The sequence below is a fragment of the Danio rerio genome, chromosome 6 (assembly GCF_049306965.1).
Source record: "Danio rerio strain Tuebingen ecotype United States chromosome 6, GRCz12tu, whole genome shotgun sequence".
NCBI classification, from domain to species: Eukaryota; Metazoa; Chordata; class Actinopteri; order Cypriniformes; family Danionidae; genus Danio; species Danio rerio.
Window position 1 is genome coordinate 4,390,220 of NC_133181.1, and position 15,274 is coordinate 4,405,493.

Consider the following 15,274-nt stretch of genomic DNA (forward strand, 5'->3'; position numbering starts at 1 on the left):
CTTTTACTGCTAGTGCCAAAACTACACAACTGAGCAGCAAGAAAACATCATGCTCCATTGACAGCTGTTCAAATTTCATTATCATTTGACACAAGTGTATATGCTGGATTTTGGTAACATGGATGCCAAAATAATCAGACCCCCAACCTCTGATAAAACCAGCATCCCAGTAAGAAATACTAAAAATGTGCTTTTAGCCTCAGCTGAAGTGTTGTCTGTCTTAAACATGTAACATTAAGTTGGTATATTAATCATTTCTCTCTTTTTCTTACATTATTCCAGCCTCAAAATTCCTCCTAAACAGTCACACACATCTGTCCCTTGTGTTTGACTTAAATTACACACGTCTCCTTCCCCCAACACCTTTCTCCCTGTTTTAATTTTAGTAATAGTGACTGCTGCTCTCCCATGAGATCATTCTAGAACCATTAGCTTGTGTTGGAAAACATGCACGTGTTTGTGATTGCACAATACACCCTTCTGATCTCATGTTGACCCTAAATAATCACTTTGAGATGCCTAAATGTTGACCCTGATTACTCTTTAGCCTTTAAGTATTCATCTTTGAGTTTTGTTTCACAGCACTTAATAATGGTCTAAAAAAATATACCTTTAATGGTGCAACCACCTGTTACTGTGCAGTACCCTTAAAAAAACAACTTTCTTCCTTGAACTTAATGGTACATATCAGTATTTTGGGCAACCCAGGTTCATTCTGAAAACGTACCCCTGTATACATTTCTGGAGAGCGCCAAATAAGTCCCAGGAGCTATGTTTTTTTTTTTTTTTTTTTTTCGCGAATCCACAAAAAGACCCCTGTGCATGCTTTTTGAGATCTCAAATTTCTCTCACGGGTGCCATTCATGCCTGCTATTCTCGCATAAATCCACCAGAGGCCGCTAATGACTGATTGACTGACTGACCACCTTCCTTCTTCCCTAAATCCAACCAATAGTGTTTTTAAAAGCACCGATTGACTCGTCCACCCACTCCCCTAAACCCAACCGACAGTTTTAAAAAGTAATCCAGAAAAAGAAAAGCCCTGCCTGATTTTCACTACATTTTAGATTTTACCACATTCTCACCCTGTTATTTACTTGTTTATTTTATTTTTTAGCTTTTGTTTTTGTCTTACATGCTTTCTGGAACCGTTCTTCAACGGACTTGAACCTAGTCGTTAAAACCCGGTCAACTCTGCTCCACAACACAAGTCTGTCGACATATGCGTTAAGCCACTGGGCAAACTGGTAACAGTGGAAAAGCTGTCCACATAGAGATGAGCGGTGAGCTGATAAGCGTGAAAAGGAACGGTGTCATACCGCCCCATAGCGTTGTTATAAAGACAAAATGCAGCCATACATACCTCTGGTAATTATACACAATCTCTATAGATATATATAGAGCTTGGGTTCACTGATGTTAGGGTAGTAACATAAATACTAGGTGTACCTGCAATGTAAGTTGATTTGGAGAAAAATGCAATGTACAGTTAAAAACAATATTATTACGGTATTTATTTAAACAAGTGCTGTTTAACGCATTTCTAAACGATAGTTTTAATAACTAGTTTATTTTGTCTTTGCCATGATGACTGTACATAATATTTTACAAGTTTTTTTTAAGATACTAATAAATATGTATTTATTTTAAAGTGTAATTTAAAGGCTTAACAGGGTTAATTGGGTTAACTAAGTTAGGCTACTTAGGCAAGTCATTGGATGTCGGTTTGTTCTGTAGCCAACTGAAAAAAAAAATTCCCTGAGGGGGTGAATACTATTGGCCCTTAATTTTATATATATATATATATATATATATATATATATATATATATATATATATATATATATATATATATATATATATACGGTATATATATATATATATACATATATATATATACATATATATATAATTATTATTATTATTATTTTTTTTATAACTTTGAATCCAGCCAAACTTAAAAAAAGGACATTCCATGACTTGTTGAACGTCAATTGGGAGATATATGTAAAATAATTTACATTTTAATAACTTATATGTATACTTATACACTGATTTATAGGAGCACTCAAAAAAAATGTTGTTGCTTGTTTATACTGCTTATTTAAAATGAGCTGAAACAACACAATTCTTCAGATTTCATTGGGACAACTTAATTGTTTTATGTTCAATCCACTTAAATTTATAAAAACTAATAAGTTACCTTAATTCCTTCATGTTGTCCCAGCACAATTTGATTGTGAGAAACCCAACATTTTCTACAGTGAGTTTTAGGGGCAAACAGAGAATAAAAGATGTCCCTTGGATGGTGAAAAGCTCTTGTACCCACCTCAAAACACAAATGTAACCAGCTCCACTAGAGTTTGGTCTCCTCTCAGGACCTGACGCATGAATAATAAAGTTTGACTGACTCAAGACACAGAGTTGTCGAGGCAGCTGAAAAAGGCTCATCACCTGTTGTAGCTGCAGCTGTCTACAAACTCTGTCATAAAGACACTTAAACAGCAATCTGTAGACATAGCATGGAAGCATTTTGAGATAGATAGATGAATAGATTTGACTTTCTTAAACTTTTTTTCCCTCCAATTTTTATTTTATTTTGTATTTTTCGAACACAGAAAAACATCAGCATATAGCAAAGTGCGAAAATATACATGTAATAACCAATATGCAGGTTGTTGAATAATAGTATTAATAATAGTGCCAGCAATAACAACAATAGTGTCAAGAAAAAGGAAAAACTGAAGAGTAATGACAAGGACATACTAAAACAAATAAAATAAAATAAATTAATTTATATATACATATATAGGCCTACATACACACATAAATACACATACATAAAACAAATTTCCAAACCAAAAAGGCAATAAGCCAAATCTGTATTAAGGGTTAAACAAGGGTAAGTTAAGCCAGTTAAAAGTAAATAAATAGAAGAATGGTAATAGACAAATAGAAATAGGTATTCAAAACTGTGCTGAAAGAGGTCTACGACAATGAAAGTTATGGGAAGCCCAAACAGAGAACCTTAAATTACTATAAAAAAGAAAAAAAAAGATCAAATTAATAAAAAGGGGAGATAAATACATTTTAAAGAATTATATAATAAAAATAACAGTAATAATTAAAAATAATAAATAAAAAATATATATATAAAATGAAGAATGGGGCGCGGAACCAGAAGTTTCTGCTTTTTGATGTCTCGTTGATTTAAATTAGTAAACCTTTAAGTTTGTCCAAGGTTTGTGCACAAAGCCTGATGGTGTCCTCTCTTGTACCATGGATGCGAGCAGTGGACATTTCTATATTCACAATGTCAATAAAAGTATGAATCCAATGATGACGATTAAGAGAATGTGGAGGCTTCCATCTTGTCGCAACTATTTTCTTGGCTGCTGTCAAGCCAGCTAAAAACACTCGCTTTTGAGTTCTATTAAATTGGATATCAGAAAAATCCTTTAAGATGAAAATAGAGGGGGGACTTTCTAAAACTTGTAGACTTACAGGCTGGGCTGGTGTCCATTTGTCCTGTCAGAATTTTCTTCCATTGATTCAAAAGTACCCAGCAAAACTGATTTTCTTGCTTTCTTAAATCAAGAAGTATTTCCTAGACATGTAAAAATGTCTTGTTTTCAGAAATATGAAATTAAGTGAGTTTTTCCTTAAAACACACAAAATTAATACCAGAGGGGTAAGCAAAGTAATCTTATTTCAAAGCGAAAACAACATTGTTTTGCTTATTACGACTATTTTGCGTGTTTTAAGAAAAGTTTGAAATCTTATTTCTGAAAACAAGACAATATTTTTTACTTGTCTAGAAAATGCTTCTTGATTTAAGAGATTTAGATATCTGAATAACAAATAAGACAAGAAAAGCATTTTTTTTCCAGTGCTAATATTGATAACGAAATATACTAGCCTTCTTAAACTTTGATGTGGAGTGGAGTGGTTTATTCCCTAACCTACACCCAATCCCTAACCCTAACTTCAGAGCCATTCAAAAGCAGTGTTATAGCACAATCTGGCAGGCTGGATAAAATGTCCTCCATGACAGCTGGGTGTCTCGACTGGGATCCCCTTTTTCACAACCCGTACTGTGGGATGACAGAGGCGGTGTGGGGGTGGACAAGAGTGAAGGGTTATATTTAGAAGGGGAGTATTAAATAACAGCCCCTTCATCCTGGGAATCTTTTCAGCTCTCTGTCCTTTTCCAGCCCGGACGGTGTGGCGAGCAGACCTGCAGCCACCTTCTCCACTTCTTTCTCCTCTTTTAGTCGATTCTCACTTTGAGACGAAACATCATGGATCCCAAAGCCATCAAGGAGGAGCTGCGGCTTTTTCAGAGCACGCTGCTGCAGGACGGACTGAAGGAGCTTCTGAATGAGAACAAGTTTGTGGATTGCACTTTGAAAATTGGAGACCGCTGCTTTCCCTGCCACCGCTTAATCATGGCTGCCTGCAGTCCCTACTTTAGGGAGCTTTTCTTCTCCGAGGATGGCAAGGAGAAGGATATCGGGAAGGAAGTGGTCCTGGATGATGTCGATCCTAATATTATGGACATGATCCTACAGTATTTGTATTCCGCGGAGATCGATTTGGTGGATGATAACGTGCAGGAGATCTTCGCGGTGGCGAACCGATTTCAGATTCCTTCTGTGTTTACAGTGTGTGTGAATTATCTACAGCAGAAGCTCTCCATGGCCAATTGCCTTGCTGTTTTTAGACTCGGCCTGGTTCTTAGTGTTCCCAGACTCGCCATAGCGGCTCGTGATTTCATCGCTGACCGCTTTGAGACGGTTTCATCAGAGGAGGAGTTCCTTCAGCTGGCTCCTCACGAGCTTTTAGCCCTGATCGGCGGAGACATGCTTAACGTAGAGAAAGAAGAAGTCGTGTTTGAGTCGGTCATGAAATGGGTGCGCAACGACAAGGCCAACCGTGTCAAGAGTCTTGCAGAAGCATTCGACTGCATCCGCTTCCGACTTCTCCCAGAGAAGTATTTCAGGGAGAAAGTCGAGACTGATGACATCATCAAGGGCGATCCAGAGCTGTTGAAGAAGCTACAACTCGTCAAAGATGCCTTCAAAGGGAAGCTCCCTGAGAAGAAGCCCAAAGAGAAGAAGGAAGGAGAGGTGAACGGAGAGGAGGAGGGGGAGGAGATGCTGCCGGGTTTCCTGAACGATAATCGTAGATTAGGGATGTACGGACGGGACCTGATCGTCATGATCAATGATACGGCTGCCGTGGCGTACGATGTGGTCGAGAATGAGTGCTTTCTGGCCGCCATGGCGGAGCAGGTGCCGAAGAACCACGTGAGTCTCTGCACCAAGAAGAACCAGCTCTTCATCGTCGGTGGTCTGTTTGTGGATGAAGAAAGCAAAGAGTCGCCGCTGCAGTGCTACTTCTACCAGGTAACAATCATTCATCCATTTTCCCTTCGGCTTAGTCCCTTCATTCATCAGTTGTAGCCACAGTGGAATGAACCGCCTTATCCAGCATATGCTTTACACAGCAGATGCCCTTCCAGCTGCATCCCACTACTGGGAAACACCCATACACACTCATACACTATGGCCAATTTAGTTTTTTCAATTCACCTATAGCGCATGTGTTTGGACTGTGGAGAAAACCTGAGCACCTTGAGGAAACCCACGCTAACCAAGGGAGAACATGCAAACTCCACATAGAAAGCCCAACTGATCCAGCCAGGACTCGAACCAGCGACTTTCTTGCTGTGAGGCAACAGTGCTAACCACTGAGCCACCTTGCCACCCTACCAGGTAACAATCAACTTTAAAGGGATGGTTCACCCAAAAATGAACATTTCCTCACCCTTTTCTCACACTCAAGTGGTTCTATACTTCTTGCGTCCTTCAAGATATTCTAAAGCAGTGTTTCTCAACTGGTGGGTTGCGACCTAAAAGTGTGTCGCCAGAAGCTTTTTAGTGGAGTGTGTAGTCAAAAAAACAACAAAAGCTTAATTTTTTACTTATTTTGCTTATACCAGACTTTTCTTTTTAAATGCGCACGCGACAACCGTACCGTTTGACATGTGAAATTTAATTTAATTATAGCAATAAATATGTTGAAGCGCAAGCACGATGTAATGTATGGATATACATACTGACAACAAAAAAGATTCAGTGTGCCATATGTGGTGAGGTGCTCTCTCAAGAAAACTTTTTTAACTAAAACGACATTTAGAAACCAGACAATAATATGTTTAATTAACAGTTTAGTTTAGTTCATGGTAAACTGGTAAACTTTTCTTACTCTAATGACCGTTTACAGTATTTGTTGTTTTTCTTTGTAATATTTCTATAATTTAATACATTTTGTTAAATGACAGCAATAAAATATTGTTTATTTGTAAGTATTGGTAATTTACTTATGATGTATCTGTCACTACTTGTGCATGTTAACAAATGAATACAAACTAATTATAATTTCTAAAATGATATTATAGTTCCTAAAAATTTGGGTCACGACTTGATGACCATGTAAAAATGTGGGTCCCATGGCAAAACCAGTTGAGAACCCCTGTTCTAAAGAATACTGAAATAAAGCAGCCGTCGACATTCATAAAACATACTATGGAAGTCAAAGGCAGTTTTCCTAATAGTTTTCCTTTGCATTCAACAGAACTCAAACTGGTTTGGAACAAGTGCAAAAATAATGACAGAACCTTTATGTTTTTGGTGAACTATGGTTTCCGTTCAAAAACTGGGTGCTGGTGCGATTGTAACAACATTAGGGGTGTATATCTGAAATCACCCCCTATACCCTCATTCACTATTCCCTACATTAGTCTACTAATATAGTCCACTTAAAAGAGTGAATGCAAACAGATGAGTGAATGAAAGGGATGCTGCTTTTTTGTGCTTTGCTAGTTGGTAAATCCCTCGGATGGATTAGATTTTCAATTCTGGGATAGTTATTTAGCACTTAGTGAGCTGTCTTTTAGTAATGACACAATGTATTTTGAGTTCTGTCATATATACTAACATTAATTAAGAATTCAATCATTTATCACCTTATTCTTTGCGTACGAGCGGGCGCAGCCATTTGAATCTTTTTGGCTCAAGACTTTTTCAATTCAGCTTTATTTGTATATCGCTTTTACGATGTCGATTGTGTCAAAGCAGCTTCACATAAATGGTCATAGTAACTGGATCCGGGCAGTTCAGTTTTTAGTGTTTAAGTTCAGTTTAGCTCAGTTCAGTGTGGTTTAAAATCATTACTGAGAGTCCAAACACTGAAGAGCAAGTTCATCTTTGCGTAGCTCTACCGATCCTGAACCATGCAAGCCAGTGGCGACAGTGGAGAGGGAAATAAAACTTCACCAATAGGAAAGTGAAGAAAAAAAACCTTCCGGTCTCATTCACTTCCATTCATTTTTAGACTTTAAAACTGCTCGTTTCACTGTTTAATGTTGCAAACTGATATTTTCTTATTATATTATTCTACTTGGTCTGTATAGTAGTGCAAACACTTGTTTGTAGAGCAAGTAGTTTGACCGTTTTCTGCCGTTTATTATTCCTAGTCATTTCTCCCATAGGCGACTGAATCGGAAGTTCTAAAACAATCGCGAAAACAGGCGCACTTCCGCATTTTAGAATAAGGTCAATAGGATTCCTCTGTGGATACCATCTAGTGGTCAGATTAGGAAATTTATTCAGTGCTAAACTTGTAAACTCATCAAAAACATAAGTGCATTATGGGAATTCATTCATGACCAAAAATGTCACAGCAGTCAACTAGTTAATCCGGGGGTGCATTAAAACTGTCCAACTGTGCTCTAGTTTCAAAATATTTGATTAATGTAAAGGTCCTGCTTGTTTATATTTGTAAGAATTTTCAGTTAAGTATTTATACTCTTATTTTTATGTTTGTTTTATTTTATTTTATGTATTGATGTTATCATTTACTTTCTATCACCCTGGCATTGTTTTGTTTGCTGTATTGTCATGTATATGTTGTTTAAAGCATAATAAAAAATAAAAAATAAAAAAATAAAAAAAAATAATAATCCGGGGGTGTGCAAATTTGCTCCTGGAGTACCATAGATCTTTTAACAAGAATGGAAAGGTTTTAAATGATATTTTTTTGTAATTTCATGAGTCTTTAAGTTAAATTAAAAAGTAAAATTAATATATAAAGAACTTTTCGTTTAATATATTGCTTCAAAGCAGCTTTACAGAAAGTCAAGTCAGTCATTTTAAGACAGAATTTACTTTTAAAAATGCTGCAACCTGTAACCACTGACGTCCATAGCATTTCTTTTTCTTACTATGGATGCCAATGGTTACAGGTTTCTACAGAATATCTTATTTTGTGTTTGACAAGAAAGAAGAAACTCAGTTTGAAACCGCTTGAAAGTAAGAATATAGTGAGTTAATATACATTTTTGGGTTGATATTTAAATTTTGCAAAATTTAGATAGATTTACATGTTATATACTGATATAGTTGACATTTTCCCTAAATTTAAACATTGTTAAAGCTGAGATTTGCTGTAGAGTATGTATCATTTACAATTTATATGGTACTGATACAGTTGAGCATACTTTAATAGTTAGATATACTTAGAAATACATATAGATTGCAACAAAGATGTGTAAAGTTTGTTCATGGTATTAGCCTATATTTATAAGCGAAAGCAAACTTGCTTTGCATTATTTCAAGGTGTGTAAATTCATATGAAAATAATTAGCTTGGAGTTCAGGTCAAATGTAGTACAAAACAAAAATTGTGATTGTAATGTTCCTGTCATCTTCATGCCAGTTAATTAGTAAATGCTTTAAAAGCTGTTGTTTATTGAATTACTCCTATGTTGAAGAGTTTTTATGGATTTATCATTGTTAATGTCTTCCGTCTGATACAGCTGGATAGTTTTTCTTCGGACTGGAGGGCGCTGCCGCCAATGCCCAGCCCACGATGCCTGTTCAATCTGGGTGAAAGTGAAAACCTGCTGTTCGCCATCGCTGGCAAAGACCTGCAGACCAACGAATCCCTCGACTCTGTCATGTGTTTCGACACCGAGTATGAGTTCATCTTTGATTGTGCTGTTTACCCATGAATGTGGGATACGGGAGTAATGTTTCATTGTCATTGCAGGAGGATGAAATGGAGCGAGACCAAGAAACTTCCTCTGCACATCCACGGCCATTCAGTTGTCTCGCATAACAACCTGGTGTACTGCATTGGAGGAAAGACAGATGACAAGTAAGAGAGAGAGAGTCTGTGTGTGTGTGTGTGTGTGTGTGTGCGTGCGTGTGTGCATGCGTGTGTGTGTGTGTGTGTGTGTGACAACATATGGTGCAGTTTGCAGTTGTCTGTTATCCATCAAAGTTCCTCTTACAATGTGAGACTTACAGGGATCTTCTCTGTAAAGAATCAACAGCCTGAATAACGCTTTCAAAAATCTTAGATATTATACATATATTATAGATATATAGATATTAAACATACTCTAGAAGAATTCAAGTGAGCAAAAAGTCAAATGTATACTGTTCTTGCTTGTGTAGCAGCTACTGCTCTGCAGATCCTGAGGAACCATTGTGTTGGAGTGGAGTTTTATATAAATTAATAATTATTAAATTAAGTAATGTCAACATTTTTTAAATGTAACATTAAGTAAATACCTTATAATCCCTTATTAAAATCCGATCCGTTACTGCATTTGAAGAAATAAACTGTCCAAAAAGAAAAGTCCCACACTAATATTATACTCTAACACCCTAATATTTTGTTTAGCTTTGATTAGTCACATATTCGCCCAGGCGTTGTTTCAATTTGCTTCTGCAATGCTGCAACATTTATTCTTGTCTAGAGTTGCATTCATTTTGCCAAGATTTTGCATTCAAACTAGTGCAAGTCAAACTACTAAGTCTTCTCCAGCACATTTGAAACATTCTCAATAGGGTTAAGATCTGGACTCTGTGGTCGCCAATCCATGTGTAAAAAAATAATGACTTATACTTCTTGAATCCCTCTTTTTCAATTTGAGCTTAATGGATCCCATCATTGCTGCCTTGGCATATGCTCTGAAAAAAATCCATTGATAAACTGGTCATTCAGTAGCCGATATTCATGTATTTGGCTGACCTCATCCTTTAGACACATATTGTTGCTAAAGACACCAATGCAGTTGAAGACTTTTTTTCTGATTAGCCTTATTACACGCGGTTTTCTTAATGCTACACAGCTGTTTGGTATCCAGCTAGTGCATTATGCATGTGGAAATCCTTTTACTTTCACTATTAAAACCTGTGTGGGATCTACTGTTGTTGTTTTTTACTATTTGATTTGATTTCATTGAAGTGATCGCGGATTTTAATCATTCAACATTTTTTTATGACCACTTTTATTCCTCAGAGATGATGGTTCCTTATTATCCTTTCTGTTATGCAATGCCAAATTCTAGTAGTTTTAGCAATCTCCGTTGATGCCTTTTTTTTGGATGGACAGTGCATTACAAAAGAGCATTTTCCCTAAATAAAATGAGCACCAATTGATCATTCACATGAAGAATGTGCATTATCAGTGTAAATAGAGTCAGTTTTGATTTGAATCACTGCACTATGAATCACTTTTTATAACAGTTTCCATTCCTCTCATTCTCTTTCACAGCAAAGCTCTGAGTAAAATGTTTGTGTACAACCACAAGCAGTCAGAATGGCGAGAGCTGGCTTCAATGAAGACGCCCAGAGCGATGTTTGGTGCCGTCGTTCATAAGGGGAAAATCATCGTCACAGGGGGAGTGAATGAAGACGGACTCACAGCTTTATCGGAAACCTATGATTTTGATACAAACAAGTATGAGCCTTCACCATTATTATTTTAGTATTGCACATAATATTTGAAGAGTTTAAATGCAAAAACGTGAGTGCCCGACTAAAACTGTCTTCTAAAATGAGCATTTTTCTCAGGCTCCTGTGTGTAAGTTCAGTAATTTCACTTTTATGGTGATGAATAGGTGCTTTTCATTGCCTTTAAAGTGAAAATTTAACAAAAACATAGGATGCGTGCTTATTACAGATGAAAATTTCAGATGAAACTTAGATTTTTACATCAGAGCTCTTCAGTTTTCTTAATAATTTTAATATTTTACATATGTTATGTGCTTTCATCATTTTTATTACCATTTTACTATTTATTTTATATTTATAGATAGATATTTTGGGCGAGGCAGTGGCGCAGTAGGTAGTGCTGTCGCCTCACAGCAAGAAGGTCGCTGGGTCGCTGGTTCGAACCTCGGCTCAGTTGGCATTTCTGTGTGGAGTTTGCATGTTCTCCCTGCCTTCGTGTGGGTTTCCTCCGGGTGCTCCGGTTTCCCCCACAGTCCAAAGACATGCGGTACAGGTGAATTGGGTAGGCTAAATTGTCCATAGTGTATGTGTGTGAATGTGTGTGTGGATGTTTCCCAGAGATGGGTTGCGGCTGGAAGGGCATCCGCTGCGTAAAAACTTGCTGGATAAGTTGGCGGTTCATTCCACTGTGGCGACCCCGGAATAATAAAGGGACTAAGCCGACAAGAAAATGAATGAATGAATGAATGATAGATATTTTTATTTATTTCTTTTATCGTTTTAGTTTTAATGAGTTTGAAAATGTAAACTTATATTAAATTCAATGCAACTATTTTCAGTTTTCCTCTAATTTGTTTTATAGTTTTTAGTTTTATTCAGTTTTTTCCACTCTAAGTAGTGTACCTGATCAAACTATTACAGATTTACTTGTTATATGCACTGCATCCTTAATATAAATACTGTCGTCTTCCATTGTGAATGAAATTGAAATATATCATGCAGTATATTCATTTAAATGCTGTTCTTTCAGGTGGGACACATTCACAGAGTTTCCTCAGGAGCGCAGCTCTGTGAATCTCGTCAGCTCAGGAGGAAACTTATTTTCAATTGGAGGCTTTGCTATTGTCGAGCTGGAGGACAAAAACATCGGACCCTCTGAGATCACTGACATTTGGCAGTAAGTCCTAAATTCTGAGCTGATTCTGAATGGAAAATGATTTTTCAAACGCCATTCAATCAGGCAATCAGTAAATAAACTAATTAAAGGCACAAATGCAAGATATTTTTAATTAATACCCAAAAACCACTAGAATGTGGTAAATAAGTTGCTGAATTGTGTACTTAAAGTGATTCAGAAGAGTTGCAGTCATGACGTCATTATAGAGATTTCAGATTATTTACTTAAATATGTTTAAACATTTGGCGAAGCAGTGGCGCAGTAGGTAGTGCTGTCGCCTCACAGCAAGAAGGTCGCTGGGTCGCTAGTTTGAGCCTCGGCTCAGTTGGCGTTTCTGTGTGGAGTTTGCATGTTCTCCCTGCCTTCGCGTGGGTTTCCTCCGGGTGCTCCGGTTTCCCCCACAGTCCAAAGACATGCGGTACAGGTGAATTGGGTAGGCTAAATTGTCTGTAGAGTATGAGTGTTTGTGTGGATGTTTCCCAGAGATGGGTTGCGGCTGGAAGGGCATCCGCTGCATTAAAACTTGCTGGATAAGTTGGTGGTTCATTCCGCTTTGGCGACCCCGGATTAATAAAGAGACTAAGCCGACAAGATAATGAATGAATGTTTAAACATATTTAGAGGCATCGTTGTTGAGGGTCCAACAAGAATGTACAGTACTTTTTTTTTTTTTATTAAAATATACAAAAACCACAGGAACAGCGTTATATTTAACTGACTTGTGTCGTATTATTATCCTTAATGTTTGGATGTATTTATAAATCACGGCCAAATAAGTCATTTTAACTAGTAAGACGGACTGTGTGCTGTGTGTTCATGCTAATAACGTCACAGATGCTCGATTCCTGGTTTTATAGAAATCAGGCAAACAGCAGCGAAGCTTTAATATGTTGTGTGTTTTACTGCACAGAACAAAAACAGAAGCCTAAAATGTATTTAGTCTGATAAAACCGCACTGTTTCTTCTCCATGTGGTGAAGATTGACGATCTTCAATAATGGACTGTGGCGTAATAAAAGCTCTACAGCTTTCGTGCCATGTTGCATTCGTCTCTTATCAGCAATTACTTCCGTTTCACTTCAACAGCTTTCAGATTTACTCTGCTTATTATCATAGTAATAAGTGATGAATTCTGCTGCTCATCCGTCAACATGATTTTTGCACGAGTCTTGAATCATGAAAACCACAACTCCCATGAATACACACTCAGTCCTCAAAATATACCTTTGTTTGTTGTGAATGCACGCCCTCTAGTGGTGAAAATTACACACTGTGCCTTTAAGTATACAAGTTTTATTAGAGACTTGGATTAAATACTGAATAGAACATCAAGAAATTAATAAACAAAAGCGTAATGCTATTCCACCTACCTGACATGTGTACTGACTTCCTTTCACAGGTACGAGGAAGACAAAAAGACGTGGAGCGGGATGCTGAGGGAGATGCGCTACGCTTCAGGCTCTTCTTGCGTCGGCATGCGTCTGAATGCTGCCAGGATGCCCAAATTATAGATCAAACTGCACCATGTGGTCATGCGACTTTTGACCTCAGCACACAACTGTGGTCGTTTAAGTCTAAATCGAGAAGCCGAGGGAGCTAAAATCTTTTTATAAATGTGCTGAAAAGCTTTTAGGTTCCCTAAAGTATTTTTCTCATACATTTTAGAGAGTTAATGTGAAATAATTGTGTGGATGTGTGTGTGAACATGAGCCATTTCCCAGGTAAAGTCGGATTTCTGAACCACGTATGCAAGATAAGGTACGTTTTCTGTGATTTTAATAATGCTGTATTAAAAATAAACTCTAGTTACTTCAGTACATCTAGGTTATTGTATGTAAGGGTTCTTTTTTTTTTGTAAAATAAACATTTTTAAACCATTTTAGCCAACGAGTGATGTTTTAAAAGACTTTCCATGATAACTGCAAAAACAAAAAGCTATAGAAAATCTTAAATCATAAGGCCACAACTGCCTGATATTTTATATGCTCAGGACCTATTTCAACCCGGGCTCATTGTGGAAACGTAGCCCCGTGGACGTATCTGCGGACCGCGAAATATGTCCCGCAAGGTACGTATTCGAGCAGTTTTTGTTTTCGCGGATCCGCGAGAGGCTGCTGTGCGCGCTGTTTCACGTCTCGAGCGCCTCTCGGGAGCGCGCGCCGTTCGCGCCTGCGCTGTTCTTGCCTGAAAAGCCGACGGAGGCCGCTGTGGAGCGACTGTCCGTCAGACCAACTGGCTGAACGACCGAACGATCGACCGGGCAGCCGGCCGATCGGCCGACCCGGCCGGCCGCCCTCCTCTTCCTCCTCCTCCTCCTTCCCTAAACCTAAGCGACGGTTTGCAATGGGCGTCCTGAAAAAAACAAAAAGCAAAAGCCCTCGTCTTTGATTTCGACCGCGTTTTTGGATCCCGCCGCGTACTCACCCTTATTTTTTGGATTGTGTTTTTCATCTTACCTGATTTCTGGAACCGCTCTTCCCCGGACCCGATCCCGGTCGTCCCCGCGGTCGGCTCCTTCTCCTCCGGGCCTCCACTCCGCCAACGTAACGCTGCGAGCTAAGCGGACAAACTGGTTGCAGCGGGAAAGCCCTCCACACGGAGGCGAGCCGTCAGCCGGCGAGCGCGAAGAGGAGGAGCGGAGTGGCGCCACACCGCCCAGCAGCGTTTGCTCGAAAAAAAACAAAACGCGGCCATACGTACCTCCCGCCACGTGAATCACAGTCTCCAGAAACGTTCGCGGGGCTACATTTCCAGAATGAGCTTGGGTTGACCTATTTGTATAAGACAACATATATGTATTCAGGTTTTATTTTCTATAGCTTTACTATATTTCAGTTCTGTTGTGAAGGTGAACTTCTATTATTTTTAATACACGTATAATAGTATATACTGTACGCCCACCTGTTTTCACCAAGTAGGACATGTTCCTGCATTAACATCTATGTTGATCCTGGAACAACACTCCAATCAGCCAATCAGAATTAAGAGATACGTTTACATGTTGAGTTTAGGCTTTCGGTTAGGTTTGTGCACTTCTACATGATTGTTATCCAACTGTTATTCCCCTCTGATTTTGGCAATTGTTTATAGTTGTGGTTGGGTTTAGGGGTGGGGAAAAGATTTGGATTACATTTTCCAACAAAAATGATGTTCCAGGATGAACATAGATGTTAATCTAGGACCGCATCGTACATGGCAAAGTCATAGCATGCTATACTGTACATACTGGCTCCAGGTTTCTTCAAATGAATCTCTGATGAGGATTATGGACTTGAGGGGTTTGTACATGAT

General features: G+C 38.2%; 1 protein-coding gene across 1 annotated transcript; it reads left to right on the top strand.

The window, feature by feature from the left end:
• The first annotated feature begins 4,204 nt into the window (after positions 1-4,204).
• klhl41b (kelch-like family member 41b) lies at positions 4,205-13,860 on the top strand. Its single transcript, NM_198979.1, is given in 6 exon segments — positions 4,205-5,408; positions 8,881-9,038; positions 9,114-9,221; positions 10,629-10,814; positions 11,838-11,984; positions 13,383-13,860. Coding segments are annotated over 6 exon segments (1,818 nt in total). The 5' UTR covers positions 4,205-4,301; the 3' UTR covers positions 13,495-13,860.
• Positions 13,861-15,274: the final 1,414 nt, after the last annotated feature.